This window comes from Crotalus tigris, unplaced genomic scaffold (genome assembly GCF_016545835.1).
Source record: "Crotalus tigris isolate CLP2741 ecotype Arizona unplaced genomic scaffold, ASM1654583v1 scf7180000024153.1733885, whole genome shotgun sequence".
Classification (NCBI taxonomy): domain Eukaryota; kingdom Metazoa; phylum Chordata; class Lepidosauria; order Squamata; family Viperidae; genus Crotalus; species Crotalus tigris.
In genome coordinates, this window is record NW_024100414.1 from 1,682,501 (window position 1) to 1,697,129 (window position 14,629).

The 14,629-nt window shown below is 41.5% G+C and overlaps 1 protein-coding gene across 7 annotated transcripts in view; it reads left to right on the forward strand.

Moving 5' to 3' along the window:
* The window catches only part of RALGPS1 (Ral GEF with PH domain and SH3 binding motif 1), an 84,601-nt gene that overhangs the window by 47,995 nt on the left and 21,977 nt on the right, over positions 1 to 14,629 (forward strand). For all 7 annotated transcript variants that reach the window (XM_039323059.1, XM_039323052.1, XM_039323057.1 and 4 more), the window contains exons 10-12: positions 7,424 to 7,561; positions 8,271 to 8,364; positions 14,532 to 14,599. In XM_039323059.1, the coding sequence (XP_039178993.1) occupies positions 7,424 to 7,561; positions 8,271 to 8,364; positions 14,532 to 14,599 (300 nt within the window). The remainder of the gene's footprint in view (positions 1 to 7,423; positions 7,562 to 8,270; positions 8,365 to 14,531; positions 14,600 to 14,629) is intronic.

Genomic DNA, 14,629 nt, shown 5'->3' on the forward strand with positions numbered 1-14,629 from the left:
CTGGAAAGGTCCCTGGAAGTCATTGCAGTTGTTAAGTTAGGAGCTCAGTCGTTAAGCGAATCTGGCTTTCCCATTGATTTTGCTTGTCACACGGTCGCAAAAAGGAATCACATGACCCCAGGACACTGCAATGGTCATAAATATGATTGATGATATATGAATAATATATTTTAATTGGACTGAAAACTTTAAGTCTAATTTTTAAGATTTAAATTTTTAATTCTAAGCCTTTAATTAGAGTTAGAATTAAAATGTACCTAACTGGAACGGCTCTTAAGCGTTCTCCAAAGCCAAAGTTCACGTAGCACTAGTCACACTCATCCCAAAGTCATTCTTTTGTTCTTTCCGTGATGAAATGATGGATCCAAAGAGATATAAGTGCCAATTTTTTTTTTCTCCCCCTTATACAAAATGTCCTTTCAAGCATAATTATTGCCCTGACTTTGGCTTTTCTGAAGTTCCTGCAGCTGTTTTGGAGCAAAATCCACAGCTAAACAAATGAGGTAAATATAAGTCACCGATGTGCAGATTAAACTACGAAAACTAATTTCAGCTTTATGTTTATACGAAGCATTCTTTTGGCATTGTCTAACTGCAAGTACGCGGGGATTATAGCGGTGACTAAGAAGCATATTAATTTTCCCAAACCTTTTTGGGATAGAAAAAAACAAAAATTCCTCCGTGGATGAATGTTGCTTAAGGCTGATGGAAGCCTTTGAATAGAGTACGTTAATTTCTAAAAGGGTGGGGTGGAAAAATGTGAGGGTTTTTTTTTTTTTTTTTACAGTGGTATCTAACAATAGGAGATGTGTAACCATTGGAAGAGATGGGATTACAAGCCACCCCATTTAAATTGTCCTAGTTGTGCTAAATTTGTAAACTCAAAAAGGTGGTAGCCAGGCAGATGTTCTAAGATATATATAAAATAATTCGTGCTTCATAAATGTGGTTGTTGGCCATTTGGGTGTGAATAAATCCAAGGAAAAGCCTTTCTTATCCAGATCATTGGAAAACTGAATTCCTGACATACATATGGTTTCAGATATGACTGTTAATATAATACTATAATATACTACTATCCCCTCTTATTGTATCATTCTTATAATTAATATTATTCCGTTGCTTTGCACATACACTCAGAGCTGCTAAGACTTTTTGAAAAAGCAAGAAATATTTACCTAAGGAGCCATTTTAAATATACGAAAACGGTCTTCTGCCCTTGTTTTCCTTCCTAACGGATGTTGGTTTGTTTTAATTGGCTGCTGATCTACATAATTGCAATGTGGCTTATTAAAACTAGAATGACGACTGTGTGGTTTCTAGAATAAGTTATCTGTACCTTGAAAATAATTTTGGAAGATAAGATCTGTTGATGTTAAGTCCCTAAAAAAAAAAAAAATAGCCCACTAGCTTAAGATACCTGAATACGAGGCTGAAATTGGGTGAAATAAATGAAATACAATTCATAAAAAAGTCAGCCAGTATGAAAGAGTACCAATTTAAATATTACATGGAAAGCGAGAATGGGACTGAAGGATGTTGAATGATCAGCATTTTCCTATATCAACTATCTGCCATTTTTTTAGTACTGGCACTTGAAATAGCTATAAAACTGTGGTTGCTTAAACCAAGCTCACATATTAACGTATGTGAGAAAATGTTTGGAAATAGGAGTTAGTATTAGCAATGCCAACCATACACAAAATATTGTGGAAAATATGTCCCATGACCGCAGAACGTTTCAGTTTGTTGGTTCTGGACTTTGATTTACTTTTACCATTCAGAATCACAGAATAGCAGAGCTGGAAGGGACCTTGGAGGTCTTCTAGTCCAACCCCCTGCTCAAGCAGGAGACCCTGTACCATTTGAGACAAATGGTTGTCCAATCTCTTCTTGAAAACCTCCAGGGATGGAGCAGCCACAACTTCTGGAGTCAAGCCCTTCCACTGGTTAATTGTTCTCACTGTCAGGAAGTTTCTCCTTAATTCCAGGTTGCTTCTCTCCTTGATGGTTTCCATCCATTCATCTTTTCTCTTTGTTTCTGCAGGCCTTTAGAACAGGACGTCAAGGAAAAAAAGGCAGATGAGATGATAGATAGATAGATGGATACAGACAGACAGACAGACAGACATAGAGATAGAGATAGAGATGAGATACAGACAGACAAAGACAGACAGAGATAGATGGAGAGAGAGATGGATGGATGGGTAGATGGATGGAGAGATAGACAAGCAGATAGATGGATAGAAATTTTATTAAGTTAACTGACCATAGAAAATAATACCTTCAGAGAAATCCAGTAAACCATATCTATCTATCTATCTATCTATCTATCTACCTACCTACCTACCTACCTACCTACCTACCTACCTACCTACCTACCTACCTATCACCTCCTGTAAGACTTAAGAATTTGGTTTCTTTCCTTTACATTACATACGTAGTTGCTTCTCTTTACCCTTTTCTAATTGAGTGCCAGTAGATTAAAGGGGAAAAAAAATCCCGTCTGATTTATTCAAGCTTTGCTGACTTGGTTCCATTCATTTGACTACTGGGGTGGCCTTCTGGATCCCACCTTACAGATTCTTGTCAGATTCTTGGCTAAATTCCCCCATTAATTTGCCCCCAAAATATCCCCAGTCGTACCAAGATTAATAAGGCTGTTGATTCTTCTCCGCAGGAAATTTTGACCGTCCCTTACTTAATCCATGGAAGCCTTCATCTAAATTTCATCTAAAGACCGAGGTGACCACAGAGGTTTTGGCTTCGTATTCTGACTCTTTGCTGAACCTTTGCAAATGGTGCCTCTGGTTTGGCAAACTGTGGATGGAGGGCAGTTTTTGGGGGGTCGGGGGCTGTCGGTCAATCGGAGATTGAGAAATGATTCTTTTTTTTTTCGGGTTCAGCCCTCTTCAAAGTTGCAACCGAACGTGGAAAAGGCTTCAATGAATAAGATGCGTTTGAGCCAAAGCTGTTCTCAAAGTTATGTTTTTCTCATTTTTCTATTAAAGCACTGTACTTTTTTTTATTTTTTGCTCAAAGAGGGGAATAATTGGCAAAAGGGTCACTTTTCCTCCAGTGGTTTGACTGCGTCAGTTCGAATACGTCAACTGGATAGGTTGGTTAGAGAATTCCAAAGAATGCAGGCCGTTGTAAGTTTGAACGGTCACTAACTGAACTGTTGTGAGTTGAAGACTACCTGTGTTTAGAGGATTGAACAGCGTTCCAGCCGTCGGTTGTTTAATGCAGATACGCTAGCAGCCCCCAAACCCTAACCACACCTGTTCTGATTTTCGGAGCATGACTAGCCAGCGGCCCAAAGTGTAAATTGGAGCCAAGCCAGTGCTGTTTTTCTTCAAGCATCGTAGCCAAGAAAAGAATATTTTGGCTCATTAGGGCAGCCTCCCTCTTTCGAGTTAGGGCTTTTGTAGCAGGTTTTTAACAGGTTTGGAGATTTGCATAGTTACCTGGGTGCACATTTTTAGGAGCAGAGAAGCAGTAGGTGGGGATGATGAGATGGACCAGTGTAGGAAACCAAAGTCCTCTAGTTCAGGATTGTTTTTATGCTACAGTAACAGAAGCTTTGTCAGCCTGCATGGGCTTCCCTCTCTCGTTCATCTCCAGGCGAACAAGGGGAAGGGTTGTTGGAGATGGTTTTTCTGAATTATTTCCTTGCCCCGGGCTCTAACTTTCCTTCCTCCCTCCCTCCCTTCCTTCACCCTCCTCTTTCTTTCTTTCTTTCTTTCTTTCTTTCTTTCTTTCTTTCTTTCTTTCTTTCTTTCTTCTTTCTTTCTTTCTTTCTTTCCTTCCTTCCTTCCTTCCTTCCTTCCTTCTTTCTTTCTTCTCCTCCTCCTCCTCCTTACTTTCTCCTCCTCCTCCTTCTTCTTTCTTCTTTCTTTCTCCTCCTCCTCCTCCTCCTCTTCCTTCTTCCTCCCCCCCTTCTCAGGCACATCAACCTCTTATAGGACGGAAGTAGAGAAGGACAGGGATGCATCCCGGGGTCCTCTCCTGCTGAGAACCGCCTTTAGCAGCCGCCATCTCTGTCTCTGGTCCAGCATAAGAAGGCAGCCAATTTGGGGTGTGGCAGAGGGTCCGAACCCTGGCTTCCTTCCTAAGAGCCTCGCTCACTCACAAAGACTGCCGGGCTGCCCACCGATAGCCCGGCTAAGAGTCTGTCTTGAGCAATAATGGAAAAGGATTTGCCTAGATGGAAAATATTTCTGTCTGTGGAAGCAGCTGTCCGTGAGCTCATTTTCTGGAAAGGTTCCCGACAGCTTTTTCATCTTAAGGGAATTCTCTCCCTCACCCACCCCCAAATCCTGCCTGTTCCCCTGCACAGTAGCATGTTGAAGAGCCAGGAGTTCAGAAATCACCTTGCCGTGCTTTCTTTGGCACCCCGGCAGGCTCGGCTTTGGCCAAGGCTCCACGTCAAGCCATTCTGTCTTTGCGAGGGAACGCGCAGTTGATATGGCACGTTCTCCTTTTCAGAACTTCCCCTTTCTGCAAAATAAGCCTGCAGAACAGATATTCTTGTTGCAAACCCAAGTGATCAGAATAACAGAGTTGGGAGGGACCTTGAAGGTCATCTAGCCCAACCCCCTGCTCAAGCAGGAAACCCTACACCGGCGGTCCAGTCTCTTCTTTAAAACCTCCAGTGTTGGAGCATTCGCAGCTTCTGGAGGCAGGTGGTCCCACTGGTTAATTGTTAGGAGGTTTCTCCTTAGTTCTAGGTTGCTTCTCTCCTTGAGTCGTTTCCATCCGTTGTTTCTTGTCCTGCCCTCTGGTGCTTTGGAAAATAGGTTGACGCCCTCTTCTTTGGGGCAGCCCCTCAGATATTGGAACATTACTCTCTTCTGGGAAACAGACCATCATCAGTCTGCCTGAAGTATGTCTTAGTCTGGGTTTTTCAAAGAGAGTCTGATCCGCCTTGTTGTGTTCTTTAAGTGGGATCCCTCGTTTGAAGCCATTTCCATCCGCCGACATTTTAACCGTCTAAACCTCAGATCAAGGCATCTCCCTTTATGGCAGAGTAGTGGAGGAACAAACTCAGCCTTTACTTTGGAGATGAACTGGAGTTAATTGGCCCTGCGTGGGGAAGCGAATGAAAGCTTCTCAGTGTTTTGACCTCGGTGTGGTTTTCGGCCTGGAATCGTTGCCAGCGGAAAGGACCACCGACCCCCTTATTAAAAAGTGGGTGGTGTGGGCTGCAAAAACGTACGAGAATGTGGAAAAAGGGACTCGGTTAAGATCAGCTGGTAAACCACAGAGCTGTGCAAATCTGGGTGTTTCCTGTCAAAGCCACTATGTCATTTAACAGCAGTAATAAGAAATGCATGTGTATCTGGAGGAGTTGGTAAAAAAAACAATGTTTAGATGTTTTATCCTGATTTGTCTGGCCACTTCTCTCTATAGCCAAACGGTTGCAGCCTCACTCTGCATTTTGCAGACAAAAAAGAGGAGGGGGGGGGTCAAGCTATTCTCCAAAGCCCCTGAAGGCAGGACAAGAAGCAACGGATGGAAACACATCAAGGAGAGAAGCAACCTGGAACTAAGGAGAAAATTCCTGACAGTGAGGACAATTAATCAATGGAACGGCTTGGCCTCCAGAAGTTGTGGGTGATCCACCACTGGAGGTTTTTAAGAAGAGACTGGATAGCCACTTATCTGAAAGGGTATAGGGTCTCCTGCCTGAGCAGGGGGTTGGACTAGATGACCTCCAAGGTCCCTTCCAACTCTGTTCTTCTGTAGTAGCAAGAAGCTTTGAGGTTGAGGCTGGAAAGGTGGGTGTTCCTTGCCTTCCCTCTCACTTGGTATGAATTTTTGCCCTCTGTATTCCCAAGCAATGCCATTGTGTGGCACCCACCCACCCTCCCACCCATTTGAGAGAATACAGGCATTAATTATGAAAGGTTTAAAAATAGGGAGGGCAGCCAGGTTCCAGAAGAGCTGTTCCTTTCATCTCTGTGCATGGAGAAGGCACAGTTCCAATTTGGCAAAAGCATAATGCACCACCAAGAGGGGGGAAAAAAAATCCAGAAAAAGCAACAATACAGAAGGTTTTCTCAGAGCACAAATAGCTTAGGGGTGAAAGGAAATTTTACTGATGCGAGGCACACAGGAGAATGGAGAAAAGCCATCTCTCTAAATGGAGAAATTTGCCGAAGAATTAAAATTGTACTGCATAGTGATAAGGTAGAACACGATTTAAGTAGATGAAGAAGACACCGTGTCTATAGTTTATTTTCCTGTTTGCTGTGTGAAATTACTTCCTTTAGGGCTATAGATGGAGAACCCAAATCGGTTGCGTTGAAGGACATTTTATTGGTAGGAAATTGTTTTTGTTTTAACATTTATTTCAAGCACTTAGTTGTAGACTAGATACGTTCCAGAAGGATGTAAGTCCTCAACTTACAACAAGTTTGTAAGTTACAGTTGCATTGAAAATAGTGACTTGGGAATCATTTTTTCACTCTTATCACTGTTGTGGCCTCTTCATGGCAAGAAGGTCGTAAAATGGAGGAAAATTCACTTTACAATTGTCTTATGTTGTAGATCACTCCTGTTGTTTTTTTTCTCCTGGGGTTGCTGGCCTTTGGGTTTGCTTGGGATGTTTTGCAGACCTTTCTTTTACTTAAGGAGAGAGAGAGAGAGAGCTGAAATTCTCCTGTAAAAGGAAAAAAAACAACAGCAAAAAAACCCAAACCTTGGTCAGATACCAGTTCTGTAAGTCAGCAGAAGATCGGGCAAGATTTAACTTGAGCAAGTCTTGAACTTGATTGACATCTCCAAGTGAGGATGAGCTATCCGTAAGGTTTCCAGAAATGTTACTAATACTACTAAATACCAATGGCATAAATGTGGGCTGTTTAGCAGCTGTGGCTTCATCCGTTTGGGATTTTGCATTTACTGAAAGTTCCTTTTAACGACAGCTGTCTCCAGAATTGGCTACCCAGTCTTTCGTTCCCAAATTGTCGGTGGCTCAGATTACATTTTATTAGGAAGAATGGAGGTTGAAAGACAAACGGTTAACGCAGAGGGTCCTCGCTTCACAGCAGTTTGTTTTGTGACCGTTCGAAGTTGCAGTGGCACGGGGGGGGGGGAAGTGACCGTTTTTCATACTTATGACCGTTGCAGCTTCCCCATGGCCAGGGGATCAAAATCCAGACGCTTGGCAACTGGCTCATATTTATGACCATCACAGTGTCCCAGTGTCCCTTTTTGCGACCTGGCTGACAAGCAAAGTCTCTAAGGATGCCTTCAGAGGTTTTAAGAAGTGATTGGACAGCCATTCGCCCAGAATGGTGTAAGATTTCCTGCTTGAGCAGGGGGCTGGACTAGAAGACCTCCGAGGTCCCTTCCAACTCTTGTTATTCTGTTAAGTTGGTTGTAACTCTTATCGACGAATCTCTCTCTTTCATTTTAGGGATTTATCTGCTGGACTTAATCTACATTGATTCAGCCTACCCAGCTTCCGGCAGCATTATGGAGAACGAACAAAGGTCCAATCAAATGAACAACATCCTCCGAATAATTGCTGATTTGCAAGTCTCTTGTAGCTACGGTTGGTAAACCTACCTCCGCACCTGGCTTAACCAACTTAGTAAATTAGTCTCAGAGGTCTCCCTTGTGTAAAAGTTGGCCTTGAGGGTTAATGTTCTAAGACATTTCGTTTCCGCCATCTTTTATAGGTCATTCGTTTTGTTTGTCTAGGTTTGCAGATGTTCATATGTGGGTGAGTGGTGAAGGGATATGCTTTCCTTCCCATTTTATGGATAAATTCCATTGCAGATGTTGTTTATAACTTTATCAACTATATAAACTTGGTTCTAACATTATCGACTCTATCAACTGTGAAGCCCATTGGTGTAGGCTGCTGTTCTGATTTTAGGAGACCCCGTTCACTTTCTCCCAGGTTATATGCTCACCCAGCTGTGAGTTGTTTTGCTTCCCCAGAATGATGGGGAACTTAAGAGCAACAGCACTTAGACTTATCTACCGCTTCGCTGGGCTTTACAGCCCTCTCAAAGCTGTTTACAAAGTCAGCGTGTTGCCCCCCAACAATCTGGGCCCTTGTTTTACCCACCTCAGAAAGATGGAAGGCCGAGTCAACCTTAAGCCGGTCAGGATCGAACTGCTGGCAGCGGGCAGAGTTTAGGTATATAATAGATAGCGGGAACAAAAGTTTCAGCTTGTTGCTGCAAAAAAATTGCTTTTCTTCATAACAGTTTTGAGATTTATATATTGTTTTTTTTCTCTTTTTGCTATTGCAGATCACCTTCTAATGTTACCCCACGTGCAAAAATACTTGAAGTCCGTCCGGTATATTGAAGAGCTCCAGAAATTTGTGGAAGATGACAACTACAAGTAAGTACACTCCCTGCTTGCTTCACTTCGGTTGACTTCATGAGGGGGGGGGGAATACTAACTTGGCAGGGAGGGGGGAAACACTTTAAAAAAATATTTCTGGCAAGGAAATGAGAACATGAGTTTTTTTAAAATAAAACAAAAGGTGTCAGAGAACTAAGTGAAATTTCAGATGGAACTCAATTGGTAAAAGCCAACTTCATTTCCGAAACGAAACCACTAACTCCAAAATAAGATTGTTTCTAAAGGCTTGAAATAAAAACAGAGAAGCTTGCTGTTGCATTGACGCTTCATTTAGTTGAAAGAAATCTTGTCAATGAGACAGCTAGACTGTCATGATTCCGAGAGATGAAACTCTTCAAAAGAACTTTGAGGCATCATTTACTGTAAAGAATCTTTTATTCAAGTAGCATAATATCGGCACGTCATAATCGAAGCCATAAACTGAATTCCCCTCCCCTGGGCACCTAGTATCAAAGCACAATTCCCTCCTCCAATTAACCGTCATAAATCACACTCCCCAATTAGCTTGAAGCACCTCTCCAGTTCCCCAGCCCACCAATTTATCAGCTCTGGGCTCGATAACCTTGATTCTCACCCTAGGTTTAGTGTTGTTATGTCTAGCTGGACTCTCATTCACATCCCTCCCCTCTTCTAACTCTAAAAGCGAAAGGAAAAAAGATGGCTATATTTCCATCTGTTGTCAATGCAAAACATCTAATGTTAGCAGCATCGATATAGACTAGACTAGACCACAAAAAAAAAAAATCCTTTTTTTTTAAATTCACCACTAGCTGAATTTTTTGTAATCATCACATATGGTATTGTAAGTGATTCATCCTGTCTCACAGTTGTGAGCTGATTTTCATTAAGTTAACTAGAAAAGCAAAATCTGGATGGCTTTATGAGTGGGTGGCTGATGTATGTGGATGTACATGACACATTTTCACAACCATGGTAAACTTCTCCTCACTTGGAATGGAAGCTGTGGCACAAAACACTTGGGAAAAGGAAAAGGGTTCCCTCTGAATCTCAGCACAGAAACACTTTGGGGCTTGGCATTTTCTTGGAAACGAGACAGTCCTTGACATACGACTGCAGTGGAACCCCCAGTTTCTGTAGCTGAGTGGGAACAGTTGCCAAGTGACTTTTGCCCCATTTTACAACCGCTCTTGCCACTGGCTGGTGTAATCACTGCAATTATCAAGTCACACAGTTGTTAAGTTAATCTCCCTTCCCTGTTAGCTTTGCTTGTCAGAAGATCACAAAAGGGGTTCACGTGACCCACCCAGGACACTGCAACCGTTATAAGTACATGCCAGTTGCCGAGCATCTGAATTTTGATCACGTGACCCTGGGGATGCTGCAACGGTCATAAGTGGAAAAACAGGGTTGTTTTTTTTCCAGTGCTGTTGTAAATTTGAATGGATACTAAGTGAACTGTTGTAAGTCAAGGACAACCACTATGTAATTGTCCCCTAGTTTTGATCACTAGTCAAGTTATCACAGTTGTGTTCTTCTCTCACCCCCTACCCCTCCTTTTAATTCTTGGCAAGCAGCACAAAACATTGCAAAGTTTTTGCAGAATCTCTCCCCACCTTGATACTTTTCACAGCTGAAAAAAATCAAACCAAACTCAGGCCTTCCACAGTGAGGTTTGTACGGCAGAATTCTCTGCAATAGATCATGTATTCATCTGGAAGATGAAGAAAACGTAGCCTCAGATGATTTTCAGGGCAGCTTATCGTACCTGGGGGAGGAGGAAGGGCTTAAAATGGTGATTTTTATCAGCGTGCTCGGTGGCAAGGATGGGCATGTGTCCAACACGTATGTAGACTCTTCTTTCTTTGTCTTCCATCTGTTATATCAATTGCTGGGGGAAAGGAGTCTGTGGTTTTATACTCTGAAAAGCTAGACTGCAGACATTAAGAGGTTTAAATCACTTTGAGCCTGATTCGGTGAGCCTGAACTAGATAGATAGATAGATAGATAGATAGATAGATAGATAGATAGATAGATAGATAGATAGATAGATAGATAGATAGATAGATAGATAGATAGATAGATAGATAGATAGATAGATAGATAGAGATGGAAAGAGAAAGAGAGAGAGAGATGGGTGGGTGGATGGATGGATGGATGGAAAATGGATGGAAGATGGATGATAGATATGGATGGAGAGACAAGTTGAGTGCATGATACATAGATAGATAGATAGATAGATAGATAGATAGATAGATAGGAGAGATGGAGAAAGAGAGAGAGAGAGAGAGATTATTTTGCTTTCTCTTCCTTTCTCCTCCAACTATTCCCTTCTTAAAGCACATTTTTTTTATTTTTCTAGTTTTTTTTAAATCTAACTTCTCATTTGTTTGCTTATTTGAGACTATCGATTTATCTGTCGGTTGTATTGGCTTGCCATGTTATTGTGGGTGGCGTGCAGGGTCTTACCTGTTGTTAACTTTGCAAGGATTGTGTTGGGGTTTTTTTCGTCACGAAGCTTTGTAGGCCATGGAAGCCTTCTTGAGGCCATAGTGAAATGTGTATAATTGCAGCCGGTGTGAGTCTGTGCTTTTTGTGTTGAGGTCCCTAGGCTGGATGCCAGAAGCCACATTGCTTAATTTAATTCTTGGACCGGATTCCACATTCATGTGCGATGTTAAGATTATATATACAGTAGTTTTTCATTAGCTTGGATATTCTGCGTGGAACAGATCATAACAAAGGGGGTTCTCTAAATATTTAGGGCCATGACATAATTCTTGGAAATGAGACAGAACATGAGTAATTTTTTTTTTCTCTCTCTCAGAAACACATTTTAAGCCCTGCAGAGGCAATTGCTAGCAACAGTGAGCCCTGTTTACATGTATTTTCCTAGAGGTCACCCAGCAGTCTTCCTTTTGATCTGAAAGTCCACGTCTTGATTAAATGTGTGCTGATTTTTTTATATACATATATATATTTTAAGCAAGATAGAAAACCGTACATAGGCTCTTAGGAAGTACACGGGAAAGTTTTACAAAACAAAAAAGAGAAAAAAGATAATTTGTCTTGTTTTAACTGCAGGTAGTCCTCCAATGTCGGAGCACCCACAATTTCTGGTGGCAAGCTGTTCCACTGGCTAATTGTCCTCACAGTTAGGGAGTTTCTCCTTAATTCCAGGTTGCTTCTCTCCCGGATGAGTTTCCATCCATTGCTTCTTGTCTTTTTTTGACTACCTTCTCATCGCCAACACTGTGCAAGATAGACAGGTGATCTTTGGCCTACGACCACAGATGAGATATGCGCAGATGAGGCTTCAGTAAAGAGTTTGCAGTTTATCATTATTTGCAGAAATCTGACTTGATTTCTAAGACTGGCTTATATACTAAATGTAGCTGTTCTGTTTGAGAAGCTTCATTTTCTCTCTTTCCACCTTAACTGCCCCCTGAACATCTGCAGAACCAATTATCCAGTCCTGCCTATGTAAGCATTGCCTTTTTTTTAATTTTTTTTTTTTTTTTTTTGCAATTGTGCTGATCTTGGACCAACCACTTCTTTCTTTCCATTGCTTCCATCTTCAGATTCCCAGTTGGATTCCTTTCTTCCCAGCTCTCTAAGATTACCAAGACTCCTTTCCCAAACTAACAATTTCCCTTTGGCGAAGGGCAGAGGTCCACCTCCTCCTTGCAGACCATTTTCACAGCAGTCTAGCACTATCTCAGGTTTCCCACAAGCAAAAGTTGTAATTTTTTTTATTTAATATATATTATATATATATATATATATATATATATATATATATATATATATATATATATATATATATATATATATATATATATATATATATATATTGTTATAATTATGGCTTCGTGGTGCATTCGAGATAACCCAGATGGTTTTGTGTCTAAGGAAGGACTGGAACTCAGCGTCTCCTGGTGAATGGCCCAAACTCACCCAGCCAGCTTTTACACCTAAGGCAGGACTAGAACTCACCATCTCCTGGTGATTGGCCCAGAATCCCCCAGTTGGCTTTCATGGCTAAAGCAGGACTAGAACTCACCGTCTCCTGGTTTCTAACCTGATGCCTTAATCACTAGGCATTGAAATAGGCGGGATGTTTTCTGGTCCTCACAGCTGAGCTGAGATGAATATTTATGACGGTCGCAGTGTCCTGGGGGGGTGTCACGTGATCCCCTTTTGGGACCCCCTGACAAGCAAAGCCAATGGGGAAGTCAGCTTCACTTAACAACCGGGTTACTAACTTAACAACGATGGAAAGACAGGTGTTAAAATGGGGCAACACTCTCTTAACAACTGCCTTGCTTAGCCATGGAAGCTTGGGGGGGGGGGTCAGCTGTGATCGTAAAGTGAGGACTGTTTGAGGTGAGGGAGACCAGAAGGTGAGGATCAATTACAGACTGGTAAAATTGCCAAACGGTTATTAAACTTTATGGAAAAAGTTGTTGGATTAATTTCAGGTTGCCCAAATAAAAATTACTTCACGCTGAGTATTAATTTCATCTGAAAGGGGGTATTTGCCTCGTACGTGTGTGAGTCACGCCATGTAACTTTTATTTGGTTTGACTGAAATGTCAAACTTACTTTTATTTGAACTCAAGGCAGAGTGTATTTTCCCTCTTATGGTTTAAAAACATTCAACTTGAAAAGAGGTTGTTAAAAGAAAGTCAATCACGGGAGGTGATTTAAAAATACACTCTGATTTCCAAAGCATTATTCATTCCTTCTCTCTCTCTCTCTTTCCTCTCTCTTTTCTTTCTCTCTCTCTCTCTTTCTTTCTCTATCTCTTCTTTCTCCCTCTTTCTTTCTCTTTCTCTCCTTTCTGTCTCTCTTTCTCTTTTTTCTCTTCTTTCTCTCTTTCTCTTCTCTCTTTTCTTTTTCTCTCTTCTGTCTCTTTTTTCTCTTTCTCTCTTCTCTTTTCTTTCTCTCTTTCTCTTTTCTTTCTCTCTTTCTCTCTCTTGCCTTCCTTCCTGTTTGAGAGGAATGATAAGAATTTATCAGTTCAAACCTCAGCAAATGTGATGTACTTTATTTAAAGCACACATCGCAGGCGGAGAATCTGTGTGCCAAAATCTGGTGTGCCATTCTGCTCCATCATGGCAGCTGTCTGGAACAATATTTCATTTCCTTAGTTCTGCAAGTTCAAATGAGTCGAGCCAAATCAAAAACCAGTTTTCTCCATAGGATATTTATTTTTAAAGAGGGTGTGAAGTATGTCCTAAAGCTTTTAAGTTCCATAGGATTTTCTTTTTATGGATCTAAGCTTTGGGTATGCAGTTGCCAAAACAGAACAAAATAAAAAATGTGGAACGAAAGCAGACAAACGTTTATGGCTGCGAGTCCCTTTAAACCAGATGAACATTTTTTTCAGTTTGTTGGTCTTTTTCCCCCCCAGAAAATGTTGCAGCAGAAATCAAAATGAATGTTTGGCACACTTTGAAGTTTCAGTGTCTTTGTTGTGGCTTCTACTCTGGCCAATATATGAGCGATTGTGTGCAATGAATGTATATATATTTTAAAAAAGGAAAAAGGCGATCGTTTGTAAATTCCTTAAATTTCAGGTAGCACCTTGAAACAGCACACAGCAGCCAAGAATGTGTTCCCGTAAGAGGCCAGAGAGTCGATCTGTAAAATCTTTTCTGTGAAGAAAAATCATGGGTTTTTTGGGGAAGGATAAATACAAGTCTGGAGTAGAATAGGATAGAAAATATTCCAAAACCAAATGAGGTTAAAAGAGGCCTGCGTAACAATTGACTAACCATCACTGGCATTAGGGGAAATTTATCCTTTGAGGTTGCAGATTAAAACATTAATGTGAGCCAGCATGAAGACACTTGCCTGTATTTAGGATTCGTACGTTTTAAATGCTGAAACTGATCGGCCTAAGAACGGCCTTCCTTGCGTGCCTTGCTGCTTGTTAAAATGGCTTTGTAAATAAAGATAAGTTACTCTGTGACCTTGCGAAAACTCTGCTTAGCTTCACAGGACGAAGCTGTCCATAACTTCAGTAAAAATCTATTGTGCCCAAAGAATTCCTGAACACATCCAGGCTAAGCTAGATTTCCTGCTTTTCAGCGATAACGCGCGAGAGATAAGACGCCTGTCCCGTTGGCCTTCGCTTCAGCCAGCCGCTGACTTTTCACATCGTTTTTCTGTTTTTCCAGATTGTCCCTAAGAATTGAGCCAGGAAACAGCTCCCCACGGCTGGTCTCCTCAAAAGAAGACCTGGCAGGTGAGTTTCCAGACATCGCCCTGCTCTGCC